Genomic DNA, 25,034 nt, shown 5'->3' with positions numbered 1-25,034 from the left:
AAAATTTTAATGGAATAAATTATTAAATATTTTTAATAATGCTAATTTGAAATAATAGGTTAATTCATTAAGAGTAGTTCTGTAAGAATTAACGTGAACGAGACACATAAAAAACTGATTTATCAAATAATATTATAGAAATACACAGAAGATTTACGTAACTATTCCCTGCCCACGTTATGGAATCTTTGTTGGTATACTAAAAAGAAATCTATTTTGATGTAATAATAAAACATTAATAAAAAACAGAAGCAGTTGTCTGATAATTTATATTTGAAATTTTCTTACGAAAAAGGAAATTATGGAGTTATCACGAATTTTTTGGGGGATCTATTTTTATGAGTATTTTAAAATAATAATAATATAATTTTGTATAGAGTAAATGTAAAACAAAAATTTGGTTGGAAGGGGGGGGGGGGGTGAAAATTGGACTTGTTTAAAAGGCAAGGCAAAGAGGAGTCTTGTTTAAAAGGCAAGTACTAACCAAACTTTCATCTTCATTGCCCATTTTTTTTTTTTTTCTGCCGCCATATCTATTTCCTTACCTATTTTTCTTGCTTGAAACTTTATGCCTTCCGTTCAAATGCGTTCGTCTCCGTCTGTTTCACCGCCGAGGACGGTTACTGATCTCAAGCAGCGAGTCATCGCCTGTCTCAACCGTCTGTCCGATCGCGACACTCAATCTCTAGCCGCCGCAGAGCTCGACTCAATCGCTCTCAACCTCTCACCGGAGGCCTTCTCCCTCTTCATAAACTGTCTCCAAACCACAGACTCTTCAGCGAAATCTCCAGTTAGGAAACACTGCGTCTCGCTCATCTCCTTACTCTCTCGTTCCCATGGAGACTCCCTCGCTCCTCACCTCCCGAAGATGGTCTCCACTATCCTCCGCCGTCTCCGCGATCCTGATTCCTCCGTCCGCGCCGCTTGCGCAACCGCTTCCGTGGATATGACCACCAACATCACCGAACTGCCCTTCTCTGTCCTCGCCGGACCAATGATCGAAGCCTTGATCCACGACTGCGATGCCAACGCGCAGATAGGAGCCGCGGTGTGCCTTGCGGCGGCTATAGACGCGGCTGATGATCCTGATGTCGAGCAGTTGCAAAAAGCGCTTCCGAAGATCGGGAAGTTGCTCAAATCGGAAGGTTTCAAGGCGAAACCTGAACTTCTAGGAGCCATAGGAAGCGTAATCGGCGCCATTGGAGGCAGAAACAGCGACAAGGCGGTTCTGGATTGGCTTTTACCTAACGTGTTGGAGTTTCTAAGCAGCGATGATTGGCATGCGAGGAAAGCTGCTGCGGAGGCCGTGGCTAGAGTAGCTACGGCTGAAGAAGAGTTAGCTCCTTTGTATAAGAAGGCATGTCTTGCTCTTCTTGAGAGCAGAAGATTTGATAAGGTTAAGCTTGTTAGGGAGACGATGAATCATACGTTGAGTTTATGGAAGCAACTTGGAGATGATTCTCCAGACTCATCTTCCCTCTCCAAATCAGTTTCTACAGGAAAAGGAATCAACACATTGAAAAGCAAAGAAAATAATCCAAACGTACCAACAAGCTCAAAGTTAAATGATGATGAAGCTGCGGAGTCGAAAGAGAAGCGGCCATCGGGGACTAGAAGAGTTCTGTTTCCGGCTAAGCCAAAGGTCAAAGAGAATAGATCTAATAAGTCACAAGTTGTTGCTGTTGTTCAGAGTAGTGATGAAGAAGAGGAGAGTAGTAGTTCTTCTCAGACAAAGAATGCAGAAGAAGAATTGTCTCTGATCAGAAACCAGATCACTCAGATCGAAAAACAACAGTCTAGTCTGGTAGATCTCTTTCAGCGATTCATGGAGAGCTCCCAGAACGAAATGCAGTCGCTGGGGAGACGAGTGCGTTGTCTAGAGACATCATTCAGTGTACTCTCCACTGATTTGTTAGTGTCTCGCACCATAACACAAAACGGCACCCACAAACGAAATGCCCATCTACAGAATTGAAGAAAAAAGGTTCCAAAAGCCTTCATTATACCTGAGAACACACTTCATAGTTGGGCTCGTGAAGAAGTTTTTATTGGTTTATACATAACTCTAAGCTGATGAATTATAAGTGTTTAGTTCATGATTTCTTGAATCTATTTTTACATTTCCACTTTGTGTAAACACATGATCAAAGTTCTTTGCATTGTTTTCAACTTTCTGTTACCTTTACCGATCTGTTTCTTGGGAAATCTCATCGGAATCAAGAAAACATCTCCCCAGTGTCGCATCTAGCTTCTCCCCAATTGAAGAAATCCATGCCTAAACATGATGAACAACAAACCAACTCTTTTTACTTGTCCTATTAGTTTTTCTAAGCTACAAGAAGTGAAAGTTTTACTAGCCTGGTCTGAAGACGTGAAGCCTCTGATCGTATTTCCGCCAATAACTGCGATTCCTTTATCACCAAGCGGCTGCAAAATCACCGCCTAACAGATAGAAAACCAATATATATATATATTGTCACACATTCTCACAACCTATTAAGTACAATTCTCAGGATACCTGTGTATTTGGAGGCAGAAATGGTAGCTCTGATCTCCCAGGATATAGAGAAAGATTTGCCAAGTAACTTTCTGACAAGACAAAATCATTATTTATTTTTTCTTATTAGTTAGATAAAAATCGGAAAATATAAAGTGAAAGTTGGTACTCTACTGACGTGCTTTGGATTTGAATACCCCTTGGTAAACCGATCCTGTCATCAGCTTATCAGTGTTGACAAGGACTGCTTTGTTGGCATCCGGAGATTTAGCAGCCATCCCGATTTGAAGAAGGCAAATGCCATTGTAGACAATAACCAGAGACTTACAACATGTTGCCACCTTAATAGATTCCCAAGCCCTGAAACACAGATCAAATGAGTCAGATTTATCTTTCCCTTAGTAGTGTGCTGTGCATTCATCTTTACACAAAGGAGAGAGAGAGAGAGTACCATAACAACTCGGAGAGTATTGATGCAGGAAGATTGGGTTCCAAAACTTTGCAGTCCACACCTTCAGGTTCCACCGGTGTTATGGTCTTCGGTCGGATCGATAACCAGACTAAACCGGTCAATAAATTGGTTACAGCCAAACCAAGCGCCAGTAGATCCGCTCTTGACTGTGAGCTGCGAATTACAAATCCCACCAAATGAGCAAATTAATTCAGTGTGTTAGAGGATCTCCAACTCGACTCCATAATTTACTGCAAATTTATTGCAAAATGGAGTGGGAAATGGAGTAATGAACAAACAAAATCCCTCGATTTACCACCCATTTTGCAGTAAATTACACTTCATTTTGCAATAAATTATGGAGTTGGGTTGGAGATGCTCTTAAGTAACCGAACCGGAGCTAAGAGATTATTACCTGCTAGCATCGGCTACAGGAGCGATACCGGAAACAGCGCGATTGAAGAGAACGGCCAAGAGGGAAGCGCCTCCGACGTAGATGGGCAAGCTCCTGACCGAGTCGTCGTTTCTGGAAACGAAATCAGCCACCAAGTTCTTGCTCGGTTTCGGACCTCTGTAGCTTTTCGGCTCCTGCTGACCCCCAAAACCAGAAGATAAGAGAGAGAGTGAGACAGCAAAAGGAAGAAGGGGAACCTGTGAGGTTGAAGACGAAGAAGCTCTGACAAAGCGCGGGAAATCGAGGGGAGGACGAGAGAATCTGCGATTAGGATTTTTCGTGATTTGAATTTGGTTGATGAATCTCGCTGCTTCCATTGCAGACGGACGAGCAAGGTAGTGAGGTTAGAGTTGAAAATTTGGCCGTAAGGGAAAAAAAAAAAGAACAAATTTGCTGAATATACCAAAAAGGGTGAGATACCATAGAATATGGAGAAAATAGTAATGATTGGGGAAAAAAAATTGGAGGAATATAGTGTATGGAGTGCAAATAGGGGATATTTGGTGCGTAAGGAGTAAAAATTCTCAAAAAAAATACACATCTTCACACGACGACGTTTATCCGATCGGAAATAACCATCGAACTCGAACCAATCCTTAACCGAATGAATATTACTATTTACTCTTAATTAAAATAAAAAATATTTTTTAAGAATTTTTTTTGAAAGGAAAAGAATATAACTTATTTTGTTAGAATATGATTGTTGGACAGAATTAAATGTTTTCTCAATTTATGCAATTGAATACACTTAAACATTTCAACACTTAAAAAACTCAACTAAAACTAGAGTAAAAAGCTCAACTAAAACTAGAGATGGCAAAATTTGAACCTGCCCGCGGATCCAGCCCGTTTGGACTTGCTGCGAGACGGGATTGGTCACTAAGATTCAGGCCCGATTTTACAGCGGGCCTCGCGGGATGAGCTTGTGCGGGTTTGGGCCAGAAGCGGGATGGGTTCGGTGTATCCCGCGGGACGCGCGGGGATCCGCACAGACATCGTCACCTTGACTCTCGAGCTCTGGCCGACAAATGAAACAAAGAAATGGCGATCTCTTCCGGCGAGTACAAAGGCGATCTCTTCCGGCTTCTTTTTTATTTGATCTATTTGTCGCAACTTCGCCATGCATGTTCTTCGTATCCTCGTTTAATCAAGGAAGAGTCTTTTCTCGGTTTCATCTTCTTTCTTCATCTCCTCTTTACCCACGATTCAAGAACGATGGACTCAGGTAAGGAAAAAATTGTGTTTACATGTTCTTTAGCTCGTTATTGTGATTTAATTTGTAAGGAAAGATAAAAAAAATTGGTCTAACTCTTTGTCGTCGATTACATGATTTTCAGTGAAAGAAAAACAAAATATGGGGTCTCTTTTGTCTCTTATCAAGCGGCTACACATTGAGCAATCATGTAAGTTATTTTGTCTCGTTGTTGTCTCTTAACAAACAGCTTCTTATCTACAATACTTGGGGTGTTTAAGCTGTTCTTGTTGTTATCATCAAGTCAATGTTTGCTAATATGCATTTTTCATGTTGGCATTGTTGTTCTTGTGTGTAGTTGTATGTTATAAAGTTCCCTTCTTTGTCTTGTTATTGAAGTCAGAAGTATGTTCCTGTAAAATTAAACTAGGCACTGTTGCTTGTTATCCTCATGGCAGTTGTTTCTTAATGTTCTGATCGTATAAACTCAAGTGACTTAAGTCATAAATTTTCTAAAACCTTTTCTTTATAATGACATGTGATTACTGGAGGATTGTATTACGATCAAGGAGGAGAATGATATGAGAATGCAAATGACACTTGCATTCCAATCTATAAGCTTAAGGACCTCAGGTTAGTCTATGTTCTATTTTTTTTTTGTCGTCTCCATTGCTTATGATAAGAGCTGATAAAATTTAGGTATGAAAACAGACCGTTGACAAGGTGTTTTATTTGAACATGTTACATTGAGTTTCTATGATAATAACAATAACTAGGTTACTAGTATATACTTGTGTTCTTACATAGATCTCTTTTTTGTATGTAGTAGAGCTTTGTTTGACTCTGGCTCTTCCACCGAAGATAAAGAGAGTGTTTTACATGTGAAGCTGACTTAGGAAACTAAAGATAAGTTTGCTGCAGTATTACAAGTCACTGAGCCATCTAAAACAAGGTACGTCTCTTACATATGGTTGCTTGCTCTTGATCGTTTAGTTTGATAAGACTTGTTAGTAATGTCGGTGAGAGTTTGATGCTGGCTTGTGCAGGTGAGAAAACATAGACTTGGCTGGCTTTGACACACCCAATGCTTGTGCAAGTCGCGGGCCGGGATTGGGCAACACTTCTAGTGACCGCATCCCGCGCGGGCCTGTACCGCCAAGACCCGCATTGACTGTGTACCGCGGCAGGGGCGGGACAAGGCGGGTCGGTACAACCCAATTGTCATCTCTAATGGAGACATTCATAGTCAGTTCTAATAGAAAAGATTACAAGGAAGTTTTGTAGAGGTTGTTCTTATCATTCTTCTCTTATACTTTCCATTCTTCGAGATTCGTCTCAAACTCTTATTCTATCGTAAAGTCCTCATATTCCAGAATCTTTTGTTTTGCTGCTGTACTCTCCTAGAGCATGAGCTCGGTTTTAGAGTGTTTATACTTTATTTGTGATTCCACATAATTCTACATCACCTAAAGCAGTGTAATCTCTTTTTTTTTTTCTCTACATATTATCAGCAGGCTCGGCTCAATATTTTACTGGGCCCTGTACAATTTTAACTTATTGAGTAACTAGATTGTAAAATATATTAAAAAAAAAAAATTGTAAGTATAAGATTATGTATTTGGTATCTGATTGTCTAATACAATTATATTTTTGTTCATTATTTATGTTTTTAAAATATTCATAGATGTTGAAAATGATTTAAAAAGTTGTAATTTTATCTTCATATAAATTAACTTTGAAGAACTGAACTTTTTATAATTTTAATATATTAATTTTTTTTAAAAATTAATATATTAATTTTTAATTTTAATATATTAATCTTTTTAAGTTACCTAACTATTATTTTTGTGAAAAATATTAGTTCACTTCTTAGTTTCAATTATTTTATAAGATTAAAAGATCAAATATTTATATTTATATTTAATTAACAACCAAAATATGTTTTGTCAAAAAAAGTTATGTGTTAACCAAAAAGATTCTCCAACATTCTGACACAAAAGGAAAAGCCTTTACCTTAGGTATATAATTGATATGGACCCACAATACATTTATGTGTTTATGTTTTGGAAATAAAATGTTTAGGGTAATACGTTTGAATTTTTTTGGAATATTCTTTATTTATTTATTAAATTAAAGAAAAAATCAGTGATATAGCTTTGTAATTTTCTCTAAAAACAAAAGGTAGAATCCATGAGAAATTATGTTTTAATAGTATAGATATTAATAATCTTTAAAAACATCACCTTAATTTTTTTGAAAAAAGATCTTAAATCTTTAACTAAAAATTTGCAAAAATAAATGGGTTCAGTGCAAATGCACCTTGATCACATCCCAATGATCGGGCATGAAATTTATCAGAGCTCTGTATAAAAATTTTGTTCAATACCCTCTTCATTGGTGATGGTGATCTTGTTCATTCGGCTGGTGGTCTTGTCCTCAGGATGTTGTTTGCATTAATGTCAAAACATACTGTGATCTAACAGACCACGTGGAGCCGAAACAGACTGCTTCTTCATGGCAAGAAAGTTCTACGTTTTTCCAAAGTTCCAAAACAGATATCTAATCACATTTTCCCTTTTTTGATAAATCCTATCGGCTATCCGATCGGCCATGGGAGGAACGCATTTAGTGCTACAGAATGTACTAACCATAAAGCGTACTACACTGCCTGACCCGAGTATGAATACCTTCTGACAATTGACATAGAGTGAACCGATCGCCTATTACGATCTACCATGTAAACCACTTGGACCCAAGCCCAAGCCTAGATTGGCCAAATAGTGATAATTTAGTTCATAGAAGGAATCGAACCCAAAACTGATGTGGATACACACCAAGCCCCAAAATATTACCCCTCTACCATCATTTGGTTAGCACATTTTTTTTTTTTGAATGAATGTTAAATTTTATTCATCAAAAAGACCTCTTTACAACAAGTGCATCCTATGCTTATGAATGGAAATCAACTACTCTTTACTACTCCTAACCTGCACTTTATTTATACTCTTGTGGCAAACCAAAACTGCAAAATGCCTTCAAAACCCTTCCCTCCATGTAGTTTCATCAATCTAAGTTTGTTTCTCATACCTTTATCAACCATCTTCATCAGAGCTTGGGGGGTGTAGGTGGTTCTCCATGTTGACGTCTGTTGCGTTCTCTCCATATCGCATAGACAGCGGCTTGGAAAGCATAGCGAGTGCAGAACAGCCTGTATTTCTCCAGATGCTGATCAATAAGCAATTCCGCAATACCTGACCATTATGTAGTGTATGAGTTCTGCAAAATGCCTTTTACTAGGTGCTCCCACACTTGCGTTGAGAAAGAGCACTCAAAGAAAAGATGGTTCCGGGATTCAGGAGTGTTCTTGCATAATACACAGATTGTGTCAATGCCTTGACTCCATTGAGAGACCCGATCCATAGTAGATAGTCTTCCCCTAGTTGCAAGCCAAGCCATGAAAGCAAACTTAGGAGTAGCCTGCGAGAACCATATACCTTTGGACCATAGGAACTGCGGCTTCGCCTCGCGAAGAAGTAACCAAGTCTCACGAGTAGAGAATTTTGGTTTATATCCAGATGAACGTATCCACATATCAACATCATCTTCAGCTGTGTTTAGTTGATCTCTAAAGGAGTCAAGAGCCCTTTCGATATCTTTCAGCAAGCTTGAGCGATGCCTCGTTCTTCTTCGAGAAGTCTGAAGAGCATCCCCCACGGTGGCATCTCTTCCAATGCCCAAGTCTTTTAAACCTCTCTCCCCCAGAACATCCATTAGTACTCCTAAATCTGACCAGCGATCATACCAAAAAGAAGTGTGTCTTCCATTACCTACAGCCTTCATGTAGAAAGACTTAGCTACATCCCGTAGCTTGAGCATTTTCCTCCACATCCAAGACCCTGCTTGAGTCTTTCCATTCACTTCCCAAAAGCTTCTCTTTTTAAGCAAATTATTCTGTATCCAGTCTCCCAAAGGGATTTCCCTGAGAGCATTCTCCATATAAGCTTTAGACCATAGACCATATTAACTTCTTTGAGCGGTCTGATACCCAAACCCCCCTCACTTTTGGTGGAACAGATCTCTTTCCAAGCCACTTTTGCGCCTGTGGACTTGAGCTCCGGACCGGTCCATAGGAATGCAGAGCAGAGTCGTTCTATTTCATCCAGACATCTTCTTGGGAGTCTGAATGCAGTGGCCCAGAAGTTGACTATACTCATTAGCACAGATTTTATCAGTTGCAGCCTACCAGCATAGGAGAGGAAGCGGCTAGTCCAAGTGTTTATTCTGCCTCGAATCTTCTCAACTAGAGGGAGATAATCTTGTTGTCGCATAACATGTGTCATCAGTGGGAGCCCCAAGTAACGCACAGGGAGTTCACCATCCGCAAAGGGAAAGTTTGTAAGGATTCCGCACTTCACCGGCTCTGTAACTCCCGCCATGAAGATCGTGGACTTCTCAAGACTGATACAGAGCCCTGACCATTCCGCAAACTGATCAAAAACCTTGAGAGCGCCTTCAATTGATTCTTTTGAACCTTCCACGAACACCATCAGGTCATCTGCAAAGCACAAATGGGTGAGCTGAGGGAGAGAGCTTTGCAGTGAGAATGATATCTGAACTTCTTTTCTTGTACTGCTTTATCTATTTTCCGAGAGAGCACATCCATACACATCACAAATAGATAGGGGGAGAGCGAACACCCCTGTCGCAGCCCTCTAGAGCTTTGAAAGTACCCTGCGAGGTCACCATTTACCTGCACCGAGAAGGATGGAGTGGTGACACACAGCTTGATCCAGTGGATGAATCTCTCTGGAGCACCCCTAGAATTTGGAGGAGAAAAGCCCATTGAACAGAGTCGAAAGCCTTGGATATGTCGATCTTCATCACACACTGCGGTGAAACGGAGTCCTTATGGTAATCCTTGACTAGCTCTGAAGCTAATAACACGTTCTCCATCAACAATCTTCCCTTGACAAATGCTGATTGGTTTTCGGAGATCATTCTTGGTAGCAAAATCTTTAACCTGTTTGCCAGAATTTTTGAATTGACCTTGTACAGCACATTACAGCACGCAATTGGTCTAAAATCTCGCATCTCAGCAGAAGCAGTCTTCTTCGGGACTAGAGCAAGGATTGTCGAGTTGATACCTTTTGGTAAGAATCCCATCCTAAAGACGGACTGAACAGCGACAGTTTAGTCATGTGCAATCACCGGCCAGGTAGTCTTGAAGAACTCACAAGGAAATCCATCAGGCCCTGGAGACTTGTTAGAAGGCATAAAGAACAACACCTTTCTTATTTCTTCTGCTGTGACCTCAACTTCCAACGCTTGACAGTCTTCAAGAGTACATCTGAATTCAGTGATCTCTCTTAAATCCTCTTCTGTAACCCCCTGAAAATTGGCTGGAGACTGATTTAGGAAGTCACAGAAAAATCTCTCTGCTTCCTTCTTAATTTCCTCATGCTTTACCGCGATACTACCATCCAAACACTTTATCTCCCGGATAGTGTTTTGCGCCTGCCTAAATTTGATCGAGTTGTGGAAAGTTTTATTGTTTTGATCTCCAACGTAAAGCCAATGAAGCTTTGCTCTTTGTTGAAGAAAATCCTCCTCTAGTCCAGCAACATGTAGCCATTTCTCATACGCATCTGCTTCTTCTTCGATCGCTACTGAACTGGGGCTTGACAGTGTGGTTTTCTGCTTCTCACAGAGCGTAGAGTGAGCTTCGGATGCTCGCTTAGAAAGATTTCCCAGTTGGTCTCTACCCATTTCCCGGATTAGGGGCTTCAAAGCTTTATGTTTTTTTGAGAAGCGAAACAAGGCAGATGTTGAGTGAAACAGTACCTCAGTCGAGTCCCAAAACTCCTTTACCATTGGCATAAAGTTAGGTAGCTTGCCAATGGCATTAACATACTTGAACGGCCTCCGAATTTTTTCAGACGCCAGCAGCAGACTGATCTTACATCTCATGTGGTCAGAGCACCCCCAGGTTCGAAGACCGAATATGAGTTGGTGAAGCGGGACGAGGCCACATTGCTCATTAAAACTCTGTCAAGCTTCTTGCATATCAATCCTTCATCACGCTTGTTGCACCAAGTAAAAACTGGACCTTGGTAGCCCATATCAGAGAGCTGGCAGTGTAGAACCAACCTATGAAAGTCTCTCATACCGCTAGGAACTCTCGACAAGTTAGAAAATCCCGAGTGTTCATCTCCCTCCAATATCTCGTTGAAATCCCCCATAACTAGCCACGCTTTATTTTTAAATAGTGGGGAGTTATGGTGATGACAAATATCCTTCCACAGCTCTCTTCTACCTTCTACTAGATTGCTTGCATAAACGAAAGTGCAGAAAAACTCCTCCTCGCCTTGCAGGCCAACTGAAACTGTGATTAGTTGATCCGTTTTGTAGACCGGAGTCATACAGACATCATCTCTCCATAATAACCAAATTCTCCCACCTTTACTATGCTCGTAGTTAGTCATTGCTGACCATCCCCCGAACACAGTGCCCAAAATTTTCTCTAATTTCTTCTCCTTTACTCTTGTCTCCAATATGCATCCAAACTTCATCTCTTTATTACTTAACCACTTTTTGATTACGGAATGTTTCAATTTTTTGTTGAATCCGCGCACATTCCAAAAGAAACTTGACATTTTAATGGTTTCGGCGAGAAGAGGACCTTGTGCTCATCGGATTCGCATCCAGTGATTTAGCCTTCTTTCCACCTTTCTGCGCAACCTTTTTTTCTTGTCCATTCAACAGCTGAGAAGTGAGCCTGTCTACACGAGTTTCTTCAACCTCAACTTCTTTTGCTTCCCAATCCTCCCTAATTTCACCATCCTCTTGATCCTCCTCCTCTTGATCTTCAACTCTCAACACCGAAAATTTTGACGCTGAGATCAAAAGTTCTTCCTCATGACTCTTCTGCAAAGATCTTAAAGGTGATCTTCCCACCTTTCCTGGCGAGACCAGAGCCCAGCTGTTGATCGCTTGAGACTTTTCCCCTGCATCTTCTTCCATCTCTCCCATATTTTTAAGAACTTCCTCTGGCTGCCTTTCCTCTGATTGCACTTTCTCTGGCTGCCTTTCCTCTGGCTGCCTTCCCACTGACTGCCTTGCCTCAGGTACTGACTTCTCACTGCTTATTACGCCAAGGTTAACCTCCAGAATGATCTCTCTATTACCTTCCTCAATATTAAGTGACTTATTCAAGTGATCTCTTCCCTCACTTGTTGATCTTTTAGTAACAGAACTTCCTTGTTGCTCTTTATCTTTGCCTTTCACCCCACAATCCATTTCTATGTGACCCCACTTTCCGCATTGCTTACATCTAGATGGGAGCCATGGGAAGTGGAAATCAACCTCAAACTCCTTGCCATTCTTCGAAAAACTAATTGTCTCTGGAAGGTCCTTTGATACATTAACCTTCGCAAACACCTTTGCTTCTTCAAAGGAGGAACACGCAATAGTGTCTTGTTGAAGCTTCACAGGAAATCCCACAGCACTAGTGATAAAGCTTAAGCCCTCCCATGAGAACATGTGGAGTGGAACTCTTCTCAGATGCACCCACATAGGTACCGCTTCCTCTTCTGGCTTTTCTTCCTCTGTTCTCGGAGTCCATTTTGTGACCACCATTGGTACTCCAGCGATGTTCCACATGCCTCTACGAAGTATCTTCTCTCTGGCTTTCGAACTTGGGACTCTGAATCTCATAGTGGTAGCGTTAACATCATAGACATCGATCTTTGCTGATGTTTCCCCGTATTTCCAGATCTTATTTAGCACCATATGCACTTTCGCGACATGAGGGACTAAATCGAGAAACTTTCCTACCACAAAGTCTTCCCACAACGGCGTCTCACTAGTGAGGACATCATCTGGAATCTCTACCTTGTGCAAACCATCCTTTGTTTGAATCTCAACATCGTACTTCTTCAGACTTCTCTTATCTTGTGCCACCGACACCCAACTTGGAACAACTCTCTTCGCTACTTCATCCAAAACTTCAATCTCCACCGACGGAATCACATCTCTAGTCTCTGGTCCTGCGTTAACACTCTCCGGAGAGGCTGGAGAATCCGGCGGCGCCGCCGAGTCCGGCATCGAAACCCTACTCAGAATCGCCCTTTAATTCGCCAAAAGAGAGAAAACCCAAAACGGTGCGTTTCGTGTCCGTCGTTCTGGTTAGCACATTTTCTCTTACTCTACTCTCATCTCTTTACTTATATGCGTGTGAAGAACTCTTAACTATCATAGAGAATGACAAGAAGAGTTGAAGGCTTTCAATATGTTAGATACTTGGCTAAAAATAGTTTTACTTGGATGCTTGTGTAACTTCACATTATGATCGGGAGTACTCCAAATTATTGAAATATTGAAAACACATTGTCTACAAAAAATATATATAGATATAGAATAAAAATGATATACGGAGAAGGTTGAGCCCCATTGGTGGTTTAAGGGACATTATATGTATCTGGAAATCTGTATATATAATGTTTTTTCTCCTGTGACTCCCTCCAAGTCATTGCCACGTCATCGAAGGCTTCTGTCCGGACACGTGTCTCATCTTCTCGAAATACAGCGCTTCATTAATAGAAGTGTGCAAATTTAATGGGCTCCGGTTTATGTTATTTGGGCTGAAACAATAAACAAAAGTAGTCCATTTCTGCCTTTGCATTCATCAACAATGGCTATTCTAGCTTTTTAGGGTTCATCGATTTTCGAGCTCCGATTCGGCCAACCAGAAATGGAGGTCTTGAAAGGTTGTGTGAGGCGATTCTTCGTGAAGAATCTCTGTGTCAATCTCTGTTCATGTCCTTTCGTCATCGATACATCTCCTCATGTACGTTACGGGATGTATTGATTCAACGCCATTAACGACCTTCTTAACTCTTTCAACTCACTCCAACCACGATGATTCTTTTCTCTCTTCCAAGTGGTTGATCTCCACCTATAAAAAGGACAGCCTTAATCCCGTGAACATCATTGTACTTCCAAGGTCGAGGTGCGACTCCTCAGGTTTTCAGATATAAAAGTATTGTCTTCTTCTTATGAGTTTCAGTGATTTTTTTGTTTAACTAATATCTGATATGACCACTATTCTGATTTGGTTTTTTTTTATGTTGCGTCTGTATGTGTGAATTTTCAATTTATGTAAAAGCATCATCTTTTGTCTTAGTGAAAATTTCATGAGCTTCTTCATGTGGGTTTTCGTGCTTCTACTGTCACTATAATTTAAGGCTTTGTTTGTTGCAGATGTAGCCCTCTTCTTTTAGAAGACGCTGGGTCAGCGGCTATCGATCAAAAACTGAACATACTTTCGCAAAGGTTTCTGGTGTCGTCTGTGATGCTGTAGAAAGTAGCTCCAGTTAGAATGGTTGCTGCGATTATTTTTGATAGGCAAAATCACTGCCGCCAGTGTTACTCTCCAGATGTGTGAACAAGAAAACAATTATAAATTTGACCGCAAGCTGCTGATGCAGGGTCTTCTAAAAGAACATGGCTCGTATCATTCTCAAGCACATAAGAGACATTAACCCCTGCATTTTGTCAATATAATTAACTATAATATAATTTCACTACTAAGGAGAGTAGTGTTTTGGATTTTGAACAAATGGAACAACTGAAAAGCTAAAGACATTAAGTAGATCAGTCAGTAAATCTCTCACAAATCATTCCCTAATTGCTATTAGAAGTCAATTGCTATTAGAAGTCAATGGTAAAATATATGAGTTTAAACTTATATTGTATAACAAATGTCAATACAATATAACGAAATATACTTACAAAAATATAATTAAAATTAACTTTTTTAAGGAAAATCATGAGAGTAGCCGGACCGACCTTAGTTCAATATATAACTAGGTGTTTTCCTGGCGCTATGCACATACAATAACTTTAAACATAATAATTTATTACATTAATTTGTATTTAATTAATATTAATCAATTTTAAAATATAAAGTAATCATTTGTAATTGATATTCTATTAAGTTTATGAATTTTTTAATCTACACTGGCATATAGTTTAAACAAATAAAAATTATTTTGTTTTTCTGAAATAATAATTTTTATACATCTTTTACTGTTGTACTATAATGATCAATAGATATATAATATTTTTTAATAATTTATGTCATCATTTTCTTCTAATAGTTATTTTAGACTTAAAAAAATATTTGGTAAATAATATATATTTAAAATGAATGATATAGTTTTCTAAAAGCGATAGTATATATTTTTAAAATATTTTTTTGCAAAAGTAGATAAACTTTGTAGGTATAAAACATAAGTAGTTTGCATAGAAATTTTATTTGCAGAATAATTAGTTTAAGGGAGAGATATATGTATCTGGAAATTCAATATATAATGGTATTCAGAAGAACAAAAAAAGATATGGAATAAAAACGAGACAAATGACCTCAAAAGGGGTAAATCGAATGTATGTACATGGGGAAAAAGTGGTGTTCAGAAAAAAAAAAGTACATGGAGAAAAAGTACCCTAATGCTTGCCTGAGTTTATAAGTGGAGCTATAAAAATGGCGTTCAAATCAAAACACAAACGTAAAACGATCATTAGTAAACACCTTAAAAGGTACATTTCTACATATATTTTAAAACTAAGGCCTAACAAAAACAAACCCCCCAATCAGCAATAATGTGTATATATCAGTTCTACTTCTTCTTTGGTACTGTAGGCCGTGACCTCATACTGGCTCTCCTTGCCACATCCCATGCCTTCTGTGGCGCATAAACACCCAACTGGGACGCAAAGAAAGATTCATAACCTGGTGAATCAAATGCAAATCCAGTGTGCTTGGAGAGCTCCCTAGGCAATTGGGATATCGCATAGCTTCTCGCTTCTTGAGGTGTGAGCTCGTTCTCTATCTCCAGGTGATCCGCCTTGCTTGCATCCGACTCGTGCCTATGGATTTCTTGGACGATCTGATAATCATATGGGAAGAACCATCTCTCAACCCTGTATCAGTAAAAGCATAGTTTTTCTCATGTCATAATCATTACAAAACATCCTGTGTACGCTTTGTTTCAGTGATCTTGAGCAAAATAACCCACATGTCAGTTCTGAAACTCATTGGTTTTACTTACCCTTGGAAGATGAAATCGCCTAGAAGAGAAACAATGGGAACAAGCAGCAATGCGAAGTAGAAATAGAATGTACTCATCAGCACATATATGACAAAGTAGACATTTTCCTGCAGAGACGAGGAAAAAATAATAAAATAAATGAGATTTTGCTAATCTATAAAGAAACAAAAAACATCACAAAAGATATACTGAAAGGGAAGTAGTAGGATGGTGTTACATTTCTATCACGTGGTGTCGTAATCCCGCAGTATACGAAAGCAAAAACGAGCCATGCAAGAATGCTCCCACCGACTGTGATATAATGCCATCTTGTAATGGAATTGCTCATCAAAAGAATGCGCACGTTCACGGCAATCACCAGACATGTGAAAACTAGTGTGCTAACATCCCAGAGACCAAATATTTTTCCTGATGAATTTATAGCACCAAAAGATGAGGTGGTCACGAAGAGATAGCAGACGAGAGACTGATACACAGCAGAAGTAGCCCATGCTGCTACGACTCTCCATTTGAAAAATGAGTTACGTATTCCCTCTCTATACAGTTCTGGGTATCTCTTCGAAAGGGACGCACTCACATCCTATCAAGAGCACAATACGGAAATGAGATTATCAAATCCAGAAAATGAAAATGGTCCTAATGGTTAAGTAATTTAAGATGGGTATGCGTATGTTTTAAGAGATCGAGAAAAGCAAGTACCTTCTCAAACAGCCCAAGGACAATGACAGGAAGAGCGGTGAAAAAAACGTTATACAACGACTGGAACCAATCATCGTAGAACCTTTGACCAGAAAATCCAGTTCGAAATGTGAACCAAAACTGAGTCAAAGTGAAGGTCAGATTCTTGTAGAAGAAATACATGACCACCTGCCAAGTAAGAGATCATAAGAACATTGATGAAAAAAAATAAGCATGTTATGCCGCAATCTGCCAAGTAAAAGATCAATAGATGTTTCAAAAAGTTTTGCGGCAAAAGACAAACTCAACCTTGCAGATTCTAAGATATGACCACCGTCCATGGACAAGAAGCAAATCAGTAAGAAATCTGAACTGAGCGATGGCAAAATCACTAGCCATCACAGCTTGCATACCCTCCATCCCACTTATTCCTATACCAACATGAGCTGCTTGAATCATGCTAACATCGTTGGCACCATCACCAATACTAAGAGTAATCTTCTTTGCGCCTTTTCTCACCAAGCTTGTCACCTGAAATTAGGTTCACATATACTACCATTTAGAAGGCGGTTCAAAGAACACAGAGAACCAAATTACTCACTGGACATGAATTAAGTGTAAAACTCAAACCCAAAAACAAAATGTGATTACCAATTTCGAAATCAAAGCCCCAAAATAAAATAGTATATAAGCTTCTCTTTAAAGGCCCAACCTGTACGAATTTATTTTGAAATAGTCATCTAAATTACCTGTGCTTTCTGTAACGGAGAAACACGACAGCATACAACTGACGTACAGTTCAAGCTCAAGCTGAGCAGCGTTACGCGTAAGCTCGGGTCTAATGCATACATTAAACACTTTCCATCAATAACGAGAGCCAATTTTGGTCCAGCTACGGTATGCATATAGAGTTGAGCTTCTTCAAGGCTCTTTCTCAGCTCCTTCTTTACTTCTTCTTTGATAACACGAGCAATCTCAACTTGATCACCCTAATATCAAAAAGATTTATGAACAAAAAATAGGTAAACTGATTGTTCTCCGCGCAAGAGAAGCTATTAAGATCACCTCCAATGGGGGGTTCTACCCATTGGAGTTCTAAAGATTCATATGTGTATAAGTATATGTTGTATATGTGTATGTCCACAAAATAATGGACCCCACACCTACATACACATATACAACATATACTTATACACATATGAATCTTTAGAACTCCAATGGGTAGAACCCCCCATTGGAGGTGCTCTAACAGTAAAATAATTACCCTTTCTTCAGCTTCCCTGATTGTATCCGATTCAGAACTGATGATAAATTGTTTCATATCATTGTTGATCAAGTTGCATGCTGTAGCATAACAGAATCCAAGGCAGATATGTAAGTGGCAGAAGAAAAAATAAGACCCAAGAGCAAAAGTTGTGACACACCCTACCATAAGCAATATTAATAGCCGTTTCCATTTTGTCCCCTGTTAACACCCAGATCTTAATTCCAGCTCTTGATAAGGTCTCTATGCAGTTAGGCACCCCTTCTTGAAGTTTGTCTTCTATTGCAGTTGATCCGATGAGGGTAAGATCCTTCTCGATAAGTTCTGCTAACTTCATGGATCAAAACACCTCACATTCATCAGCTATGACTGTACTGTAAGGATATAATCACTCTCACTACTGAACATAATCATAGAATCATTTTTCATTCCAGTCATACGAACAAGTTCGTGTCATACGAACAAGTTCGTATCTCTTGGTTGTTAACCTTTCTCGGGATTCATGAGAACGCTACCTCTATCATTATAGAAAACTAGGTAAGAAATAATGGAATACCTCATCTAACTTCTTCTCACGGTCTCGCAATGCAGATTTGGCCTGGATGAATTTTTCATTCCAACTATTATAGGTTTCGGGGTCTAAATCTCTATAGGCCAGGCAAAGGGTACGCAATCCAGAAGATCCAAAATGTTCCAAATGTTCTCTTGTAACTTTCCTAACATCGTCCATACCATCGGCCAATCTCTCAAAGATTACGTTATCTGCACCCTGTGGACAATGTTCCAAGCAATGATCAATATTTGACACTGTATTACACAGAGAACTAAGTACTTATAGAGCTATTACCTTACAGTAGAGTACAAGCCTTCCATCTGGGTAACGGCATACAACAGACTGGCGCTTCCTTGTACTGTTATGCATTGTGTAAATTTCAATGGTATGCATAAAACATGACAAATGGGAAATAAACAAACATTTCACTGTCTTATAGACCTGTTGAACTCAAGAACGTTAAGTATCTCATAGGCCACATCTTGAACCTTTCCCATCTTCTCCACGTGAGACTCGCGAACATACACCATAGTTGGAGTACGCCTGAAATTACAAGAAACTAGTCTTAAACATTACTAACAGAGACTTGAGAAACAAACACACGTATATGAAAAAAATCTCTAAAATTTGAAACAAGGGGAATCATGGGGCAAGTTAACTAGTTGCAAATTTATCTTGTCAATTTGTCTTTCGAAACTGAATGTAATGGGAATCACCTGTAAAAGAAGAAACCAAAATTCTTGGCGGCAGTAACTAGGGCAGCTTCATCTGGAGATGCAGCTTGATATACGATCTTCTCAGGGGACTCATCACCTTCAGGAAGGACTGTATGACAGATGGCTAGGCATCGAAAGAGTTCCTACAAATATCAAAAGTACAATATCTTATAGTTAAATTAGCCTCTGAATGTTCGCATGCCCAGAAATAGACACAGTAGAAATCTGGAACCCAGAATAAGGAACTTCTCTAAACTACAAAAATGGCGTTACAATACTTTTAGATGCTTTAATCAGAACCATTCTGTAGTTTCTCGCAGAACAAAGACCTAGAATACAGGCAATGGTTGAACGTTGAAGCCAATTGAAAAACCTTTTCGAGTTAATACCTTACAATTTCACATCTCAACACCTATTAAATACATAATTAAGTACAATAACATTATCACCTTACAAGTTCACACCACAACACCTATCGTAGACCGAACGTCTCCATGAAAGGAAGCAAGAACTCATGTTCTAGAGTATCCCTATAACCCCATCATCTCTTAACTATTACAATCCTTAAACGTACTGTGAGAAAATTCTCGAAGAAATAAAAGTAAGGCACCTTGCAAAGATCAGGATTAGGCTCATTTCGCCAAGCTCCCCGCATTAGCCTTGGATCATCAAAATTAAATCCCTTTTCTCTTATTGCACCAGTCGACCTTTCTTCCTGAATATATTCGTAGAGAGACAAATTAGACATGCTTCCATTGCAACTTAATGCACTAGGCAACTTCCGCATCTGAAAAGAAATAATACCTCGTGTACTTTTAAGCCATTACGCTGAGCGATTCCTCTTTCTATCTCAGTGACACCACATCCATAACTTATTCCTCCAATTGAACATTTAAAGAATTCCATCAAATTTCTTGTCAGCGTTCCAGTTTTATCAGAAAATATGTATTCCACCTGAGAGATACCATAGTAATTGTAACCGCAGTGAGAATGGTATCACAGTATAATATTCTAGAGACAGATCAATTACAAACAATAAAGCGGATATATATATATATATATATATATATCATACAAGCAACAAATTTCCGCAGGGATCAGTAGTAGTAATATGCGACATGTCCTGATAGCTACCTGTCCAAGCTCCTCGTTTAAATTGGAAGTCCTGGCCGAGGCAGGGGTATTTGTTTCAGCATGATACATATTGAGATCTCGGTTGATAAACTGAGTCGACTGGATAAACTTGATCATCTGGGTTTTTCATTTAAGGAGAGAAGATAGAAACCACTCAGAATGCCAGTAATTGTAATGCGGATAGTTAAAATAGGATACTAGGAACAACGTACCTCTATAGAAACATAAAGGGAGATTGGTATAATTGATGAGAACAAAGTGATTAGAGTGAAAAAGGTGAAAAACCCTATCTGTAGACGCAAATAGAAGCAATATGGTAAAAACCAGCAAACCAGATATAGAGGGAATCAACTAACTACACAAAGCTATTTACCGCGAGTCTGTTACGGTATTCCCAATCTGACTTCTTAAGACCCAAGTATAGGTCCTCACGATCCGTCACAATTGAACTACAAAATTAATAATATAGATAACTGTATCGCAACAAGACATGGTTCAACAATCGAACGAAACATGACTTGACAATAACAAGATCGAAGAGAAACCATACCAGCCTATAGCTCCAATTAGACACATTGTGATAAGGACACAAAATATTGTAATAATGAGTTTGTCAAGCTTCTTTTCCAGCGTACTTCTTTTGGAAGGAGCATTCATCGCATTCATCATCACCTAAACAGTTTGAATTCACCATAAAACAACATCAGACACTATGCTTAGCAACTATACAATGAAGTAAAAACAGAGTAAGTCTTTGCAATCTTCTTTTCTTTTGAATATGATTTCAGAATACATGTATCCTGTATGCTAGAAACACATGTTTGTAAGCTGGTTTCTCATAAAACAAGCTTCACAACAGCTTACCTTCGTCTCATGGCCAGTAAAAACAACAGCTCCAACTATGTATTCTGTGTTTCTAAGACTGCATCCCTGAAAATGTAGATTTCACACGTCTCAGAATATTATTAAATTTAAGGTTATAAAGCTCTGTACTAGATGCATGGAAATCTATTCAGTAAAATTTTTAAGGCCAAGGATATAAAGTTCCATGAAATCAACATATCTCAAAGTAGATCAAAACTTGATCCATAATTAAAAAAAAAACAATATGCATGACCAAATCATAAAATTGCAAAAATAACGCACAAAAGGGGGAAAATAAGCCAACGGTAGAAACAGTCAATCATACACGCAATAAAAGCTGGTCGGGAGAGAGAGGTAACGTCTGCTTTTGTACTACAAGATTTCCGGTGAAAGTGTACAGTGAATTGTTCGGTTGCTCACACTGAATTTCACCTGCATTGCAAAAGACACAGATGATGGAGAAAGTGAAAACATGTGTAAAACAGTTGCAACTTGCAACACAATCATACTGAGATGAAAAAGGAAAAAAGTTAGAATGAAGGACAGTCGGAGCAATAAAAAAATTATGTCTACATGTATAATATAATCAGATAAAAAATGGATAAGAGACAAGATCATGTATCATCAAAGTCAGAAATGAGCCGTAACAACTCTTTCCGCAAAACAATAATAGGAAAATTCTACCAGACAAACACTAAACAAATGACAAAAACGGACTGCTATATAAACTTTGCTGCCATTAGTTCTGGTGATGTTTCGATCCCTACATCAGGATGTGGTATAATAAAAACATGTTACCAGGGTAACTACAAAGGAGTAATCTGACCCAGGTGAACGTTTCTCAGAAAGTTTCATTTATTAGCTTTTTAGCCAGAAGGTAGCGATCCAATCTGTGATAATAAAATTAACAAGTGGCTCTACAACCAATACCGGTGTTCTAAAACGCGCTAGGCGTTCATTACGCGTTAGAAGACTGTATAGCGCCTATCCGTATAGGCAAACGCCTAAACGAGATATATACGGATATATATTTTTACGCGAAATATAAGTATAAGATTAATATATATACATTATTTTTGAAAAAAACTGAACATAAATATATTTTAAATCCACTTTTATGTATAAGTATATAGTTTAACATATATAAATAGTTTTAAATTATAAAAATTAAAGCCATTTTAAATATATAAAGATGATAAATTTAAAATGATTTTGCAAAAATTATACTAATATCTACAATCATATAAATATATAAAATAAGTAAAAGTAATATAAATAATAACATTAATAAAATATAATAATAATACTAATAGTTTTTTTTTTGAATATTGATGCTTAAAATCCGCCTAGGCGTCCGCGTAAACCGCATGTCCGCCTAAATGCTATTATTCGTCCGAATTATATAAATCTGCATAAAAGACTGTATAACATAATAACAATACGGTTGGCTACCGTATAGCGCCTAAACGCCCTAGACCGTATTTTAGAACACTGACCAATACCAAATCGCCTACCCCCACTAACTTTATTAGCAAATTAGCGTTCGTAGAGAATTACGTACTAGACGTCACTTCACCTCTGTCTACGAAAAAAATATTGCATGAATCCAATCAAAGCAATAGGCTAACCTCTAAACTCAGAGGCTTTCTCTGGTACCAAGTAATCCCATGTCCTTTCAAGGGCCTTTCTTATTTTTAAATTTGTTTCTCCATCCAGATTTGCAGTCTGCACTCACAATAAATACGCAATTGAACGGCACACTAGGTAAGAGAAGATCTAAAATAACAGCTTTTGTTCTGGACAAAAAGAAAGCACTATATTTCTTCAAAAGGGGAAGTCAAAGAAGAAGCACCTCAACATAGCAGATACCATCAGGATTAGTGCTGGACAGGAAAAGAATATCGGCTGGAAAAAACGCATCTTTTTTTATCTGCATAAACAAGAATCTTATTTAACAGTTATGGGTCTTAGTTTAAAGATAACAAGATTATCTAATCAAGCTATAAATTAGAACCCTGAAATGTAGTCAACACAAACTAATTTCCTAAACCCAGTGTCCTTTGCCAGAGGTCAATATGTGACGGAGGAAAGCAGCACAATGATACACATAAATCACAGAAGGTAACTGAACCCTACCAGAATAACTATAATGCAGGCAGTACAACTAAACATGTGTACCAACAACACACAGCAATAAATAAAACGGGTAGCCAAAGAGAAATTCATCTAATCATGTTAGAATAAGAAAGGATTAACCTTGACAATATCTCCAACTTGCAACTTTCGCCAAGGAATAGGTACCCACTGTTGGTCTTGTAAGATCTCCACTGTGCTATTATTTATGGACATATCATTTTGAAACCGTTTCTGAAAAAATTATCCATAGAAGGATTTAGAAGTTGAGACACAGGTGGGTGTTGAGACTAGCTTGAACAGAGTATTTTAGCGCTGAAATTATTCTACTTTAAAGCAAGGAGAAAGGGAATATTTCGGCAATTAAAAAAAAAGAAGAAGAAATGTGTTCCCTTACCCAGTCTTCGAAAGCCTCTTTAATAAGAGAGACGAGAAGCACCATTGACAACGGAGCTACATTTGTTATTGGACTCACAGGGCTGCAGGACAAACAGTCTATCAAGTTAATAACTGCATAGATCATGCATAATTAATCCTTAAAGTTTCATCCAACCAAAACAAGGGAATTCTATGGATGGAGTATGAAATAAACAGAAAGAAAACTTCAAAAATCGTCAAAGTTAGACAACTTTCCAAGGAAGAAAACGTACCTTATAGGTGTCATTGATAGACAGGAGATTCCAAGAAAGTATATGTTTGCTATGCGCCTAAACTGTCAGGGAAAACATAAAAACTAAAATCAGAAAACATAACCAAAAAATCCTTGTGGAAATGACTGGCGAAGGAGTTCAAAGTGTTGGCATGTTCATCATATGTCTCTTCATTTACAGTTCTGATCCTAATTACATGTTTACACTAGTCTTGATAAATAAGTGAATCAGAAACTAAAAAAAAAGGAAGAATATCCATGACAATTCCACCAGATTGCAAAGTTCTCGGCTAGTCCTTAAATACATTCTGAAGCTCTAAGTTTACAACCCTTAGAGATCCAAGCAAGATGAATACCTGTTCAAACAGACCCTTGGGAAGAAAGGTGAAAACATTATACTTTGTTGTAGAAATTGAATTACCCTGAAACAATCACCACCACATTCCATCAGAAAATAATCAAACACACACAAATTGACTTACAAGCCCAAACTAAAAAGAAAAGAAAAATAATAATCAGATCGATGAATCCAAAAAGCACAAATTCCATTGTGCATATCCGGTTATCGATTCAGAACAATACCTTGAAGCGGACGGGCATATTGGAATCTCGATCATTGCAGTAGACGGTTCGATAAGACGGAGCCTGAGGCTGTATATGACCCAACGTCACCGTTCGAGACGGCGTCCGCCGATGGCTAGCCGACGAATCGACGCTTAAATTACCCGATCGAACCATTCGGATTCAATTCCGATCCAACAGATCCAAAGATCGAATATCCGACTTGACTAATATTATTGGTCTCCTTGATTACGCAGATCTGTTGTAATCGACGGTAGAGAGTGGACAAAGAGAGGACCAAAGACCAGCCTCTCTTCCGTTTCAACCTCTTTTTTTTTTTTTTTTTTGGGTTGAAGAGAGTAATGCTTCTTCGTCGTCAGAAAGTTGCTGCTTCTTCGGGTTGAAATTAAATAATTAATTAAATCTATTTTCAAATGTGCATTTTTCGATACGTATTTCTCTTTCGGGTTATTCTGCCCAAAATCCATCCGCGTTAATGCAAGAAAGAAGGAAAAACCTTCCGCGTTGATATTTCTTCACGCGCTTTTTTGTCGCGTGATATTCAAATTTATAGCTGAGACGCACATTGTTTGTCTTTGAAGATTTTCTTTAGGATTCTTCGCAAAATTGTTTTTTAGAGCAAAAAATGATAACTATTTCTTTTTAGACTAATATCTATTTTGTGACATTTTTGTCTATAATATTTTTTAATATTTTTGAAAATAAATTTAATAAATAACTATACAAACAAAAAAATTTGGAAAAATAGTAACTATTGAT

The 25,034-nt window shown here is 38.5% G+C and overlaps 3 protein-coding genes and 1 long non-coding RNA gene across 10 annotated transcripts; 2 read left to right on the top strand and 2 right to left on the bottom strand.

The window, feature by feature from the left end:
* Positions 1–99: 99 nt before the first annotated feature.
* On the bottom strand, positions 100–3,839 carry LOC106376937 (protein COFACTOR ASSEMBLY OF COMPLEX C SUBUNIT B CCB4, chloroplastic). Of its 7 annotated transcripts, none has more exons than XM_022706968.2 (7): positions 3,364–3,798; positions 2,949–3,122; positions 2,676–2,857; positions 2,519–2,589; positions 2,359–2,442; positions 2,181–2,275; positions 100–1,963 (listed from the first exon to the last, which is right to left on the bottom strand). In XM_022706968.2, exons 1-6 carry the CDS (start codon positions 3,717–3,719, stop codon positions 2,183–2,185), a joined length of 960 nt encoding a protein of 319 aa, XP_022562689.1. In that variant the 5' UTR covers positions 3,720–3,798; the 3' UTR covers positions 100–1,963; positions 2,181–2,182. The 7 variants fall into 7 exon arrangements, 6 of the variants coding, with proteins under 6 accessions (XP_022562689.1, XP_022562688.1, XP_013672526.1 ...); XM_022706967.2 differs by lacking the exon at positions 100–1,963 and adding an exon at positions 1,977–2,006; XM_013817072.3 differs by lacking the exon at positions 100–1,963 and having other exon boundaries at positions 2,026–2,275; positions 3,364–3,536; positions 3,600–3,839.
* On the top strand, positions 569–2,120 carry LOC125580731 (TORTIFOLIA1-like protein 5). The gene has a single exon (XM_048745753.1). It carries the CDS (start codon positions 569–571, stop codon positions 1,973–1,975), a length of 1,407 nt encoding a protein of 468 aa, XP_048601710.1. The 3' UTR covers positions 1,976–2,120.
* Positions 3,840–12,786: 8,947 nt separating the features above from the next.
* LOC125580445 lies at positions 12,787–15,223 on the top strand. Its single transcript, XR_007318156.1, has 2 exons — positions 12,787–13,631; positions 13,853–15,223. It is a non-coding gene; the product is annotated as an uncharacterized LOC125580445 (long non-coding RNA).
* Positions 14,998–24,714, bottom strand: LOC106373831 (phospholipid-transporting ATPase 3-like). The gene is made up of 27 exons (XM_048744877.1): positions 24,276–24,714; positions 24,050–24,115; positions 23,695–23,756; positions 23,442–23,523; positions 23,168–23,278; positions 22,764–22,841; positions 22,540–22,636; positions 21,237–21,343; positions 20,912–20,977; positions 20,598–20,719; positions 20,421–20,496; positions 20,260–20,337; positions 20,048–20,164; positions 19,718–19,867; positions 19,524–19,628; positions 18,914–19,056; positions 18,639–18,740; positions 18,492–18,555; positions 18,201–18,413; positions 17,810–17,975; positions 17,645–17,724; positions 17,130–17,369; positions 16,690–16,911; positions 16,402–16,569; positions 15,920–16,282; positions 15,703–15,809; positions 14,998–15,574 (listed from the first exon to the last, which is right to left on the bottom strand). Exons 1-27 carry the CDS (start codon positions 24,429–24,431, stop codon positions 15,271–15,273), a joined length of 3,645 nt encoding a protein of 1,214 aa, XP_048600834.1. The 5' UTR covers positions 24,432–24,714; the 3' UTR covers positions 14,998–15,270.
* Between the last annotated feature and the right edge of the window lie 320 nt (positions 24,715–25,034).

This window comes from Brassica napus, chromosome C1, assembly GCF_020379485.1.
Source record: "Brassica napus cultivar Da-Ae chromosome C1, Da-Ae, whole genome shotgun sequence".
NCBI lineage: Eukaryota > Viridiplantae > Streptophyta > Magnoliopsida > Brassicales > Brassicaceae > Brassica > Brassica napus.
The sequence above is the reverse complement of the archived record's forward strand: the minus strand, read 5'-3'. Positions and strand labels throughout refer to the sequence as shown.

Coding starts and splice junctions, on each gene's coding strand:
- LOC125580731 (XM_048745753.1), top strand. CDS start 569: ATGCCTTCCGTTCAAATGCGTTCGTCTCCGTCTGTTTCACCGCCGAGG.
- LOC106376937 (XM_022706968.2), bottom strand. CDS start 3,719: ATGGAAGCAGCGAGATTCATCAACCAAATTCAAATCACGAAAAATCCT. Junction 2,590..2,675: donor GGTATTCAAATCCAAAGCAC/GTCAGTAGAGTA, acceptor TTGTCTTGTCAG/AAAGTTACTTGGCAAATCTT. Junction 2,276..2,358: donor GCTTCACGTCTTCAGACCAG/GCTAGTAAAACT, acceptor CATCATGTTTAG/GCATGGATTTCTTCAATTGG.
- LOC106373831 (XM_048744877.1), bottom strand. CDS start 24,431: ATGGTTCGATCGGGTAATTTAAGCGTCGATTCGTCGGCTAGCCATCGG. Junction 19,868..20,047: donor TAAACGAGGAGCTTGGACAG/GTAGCTATCAGG, acceptor GGTATCTCTCAG/GTGGAATACATATTTTCTGA. Junction 18,741..18,913: donor TTTGGTTTCTTCTTTTACAG/GTGATTCCCATT, acceptor TTGTAATTTCAG/GCGTACTCCAACTATGGTGT.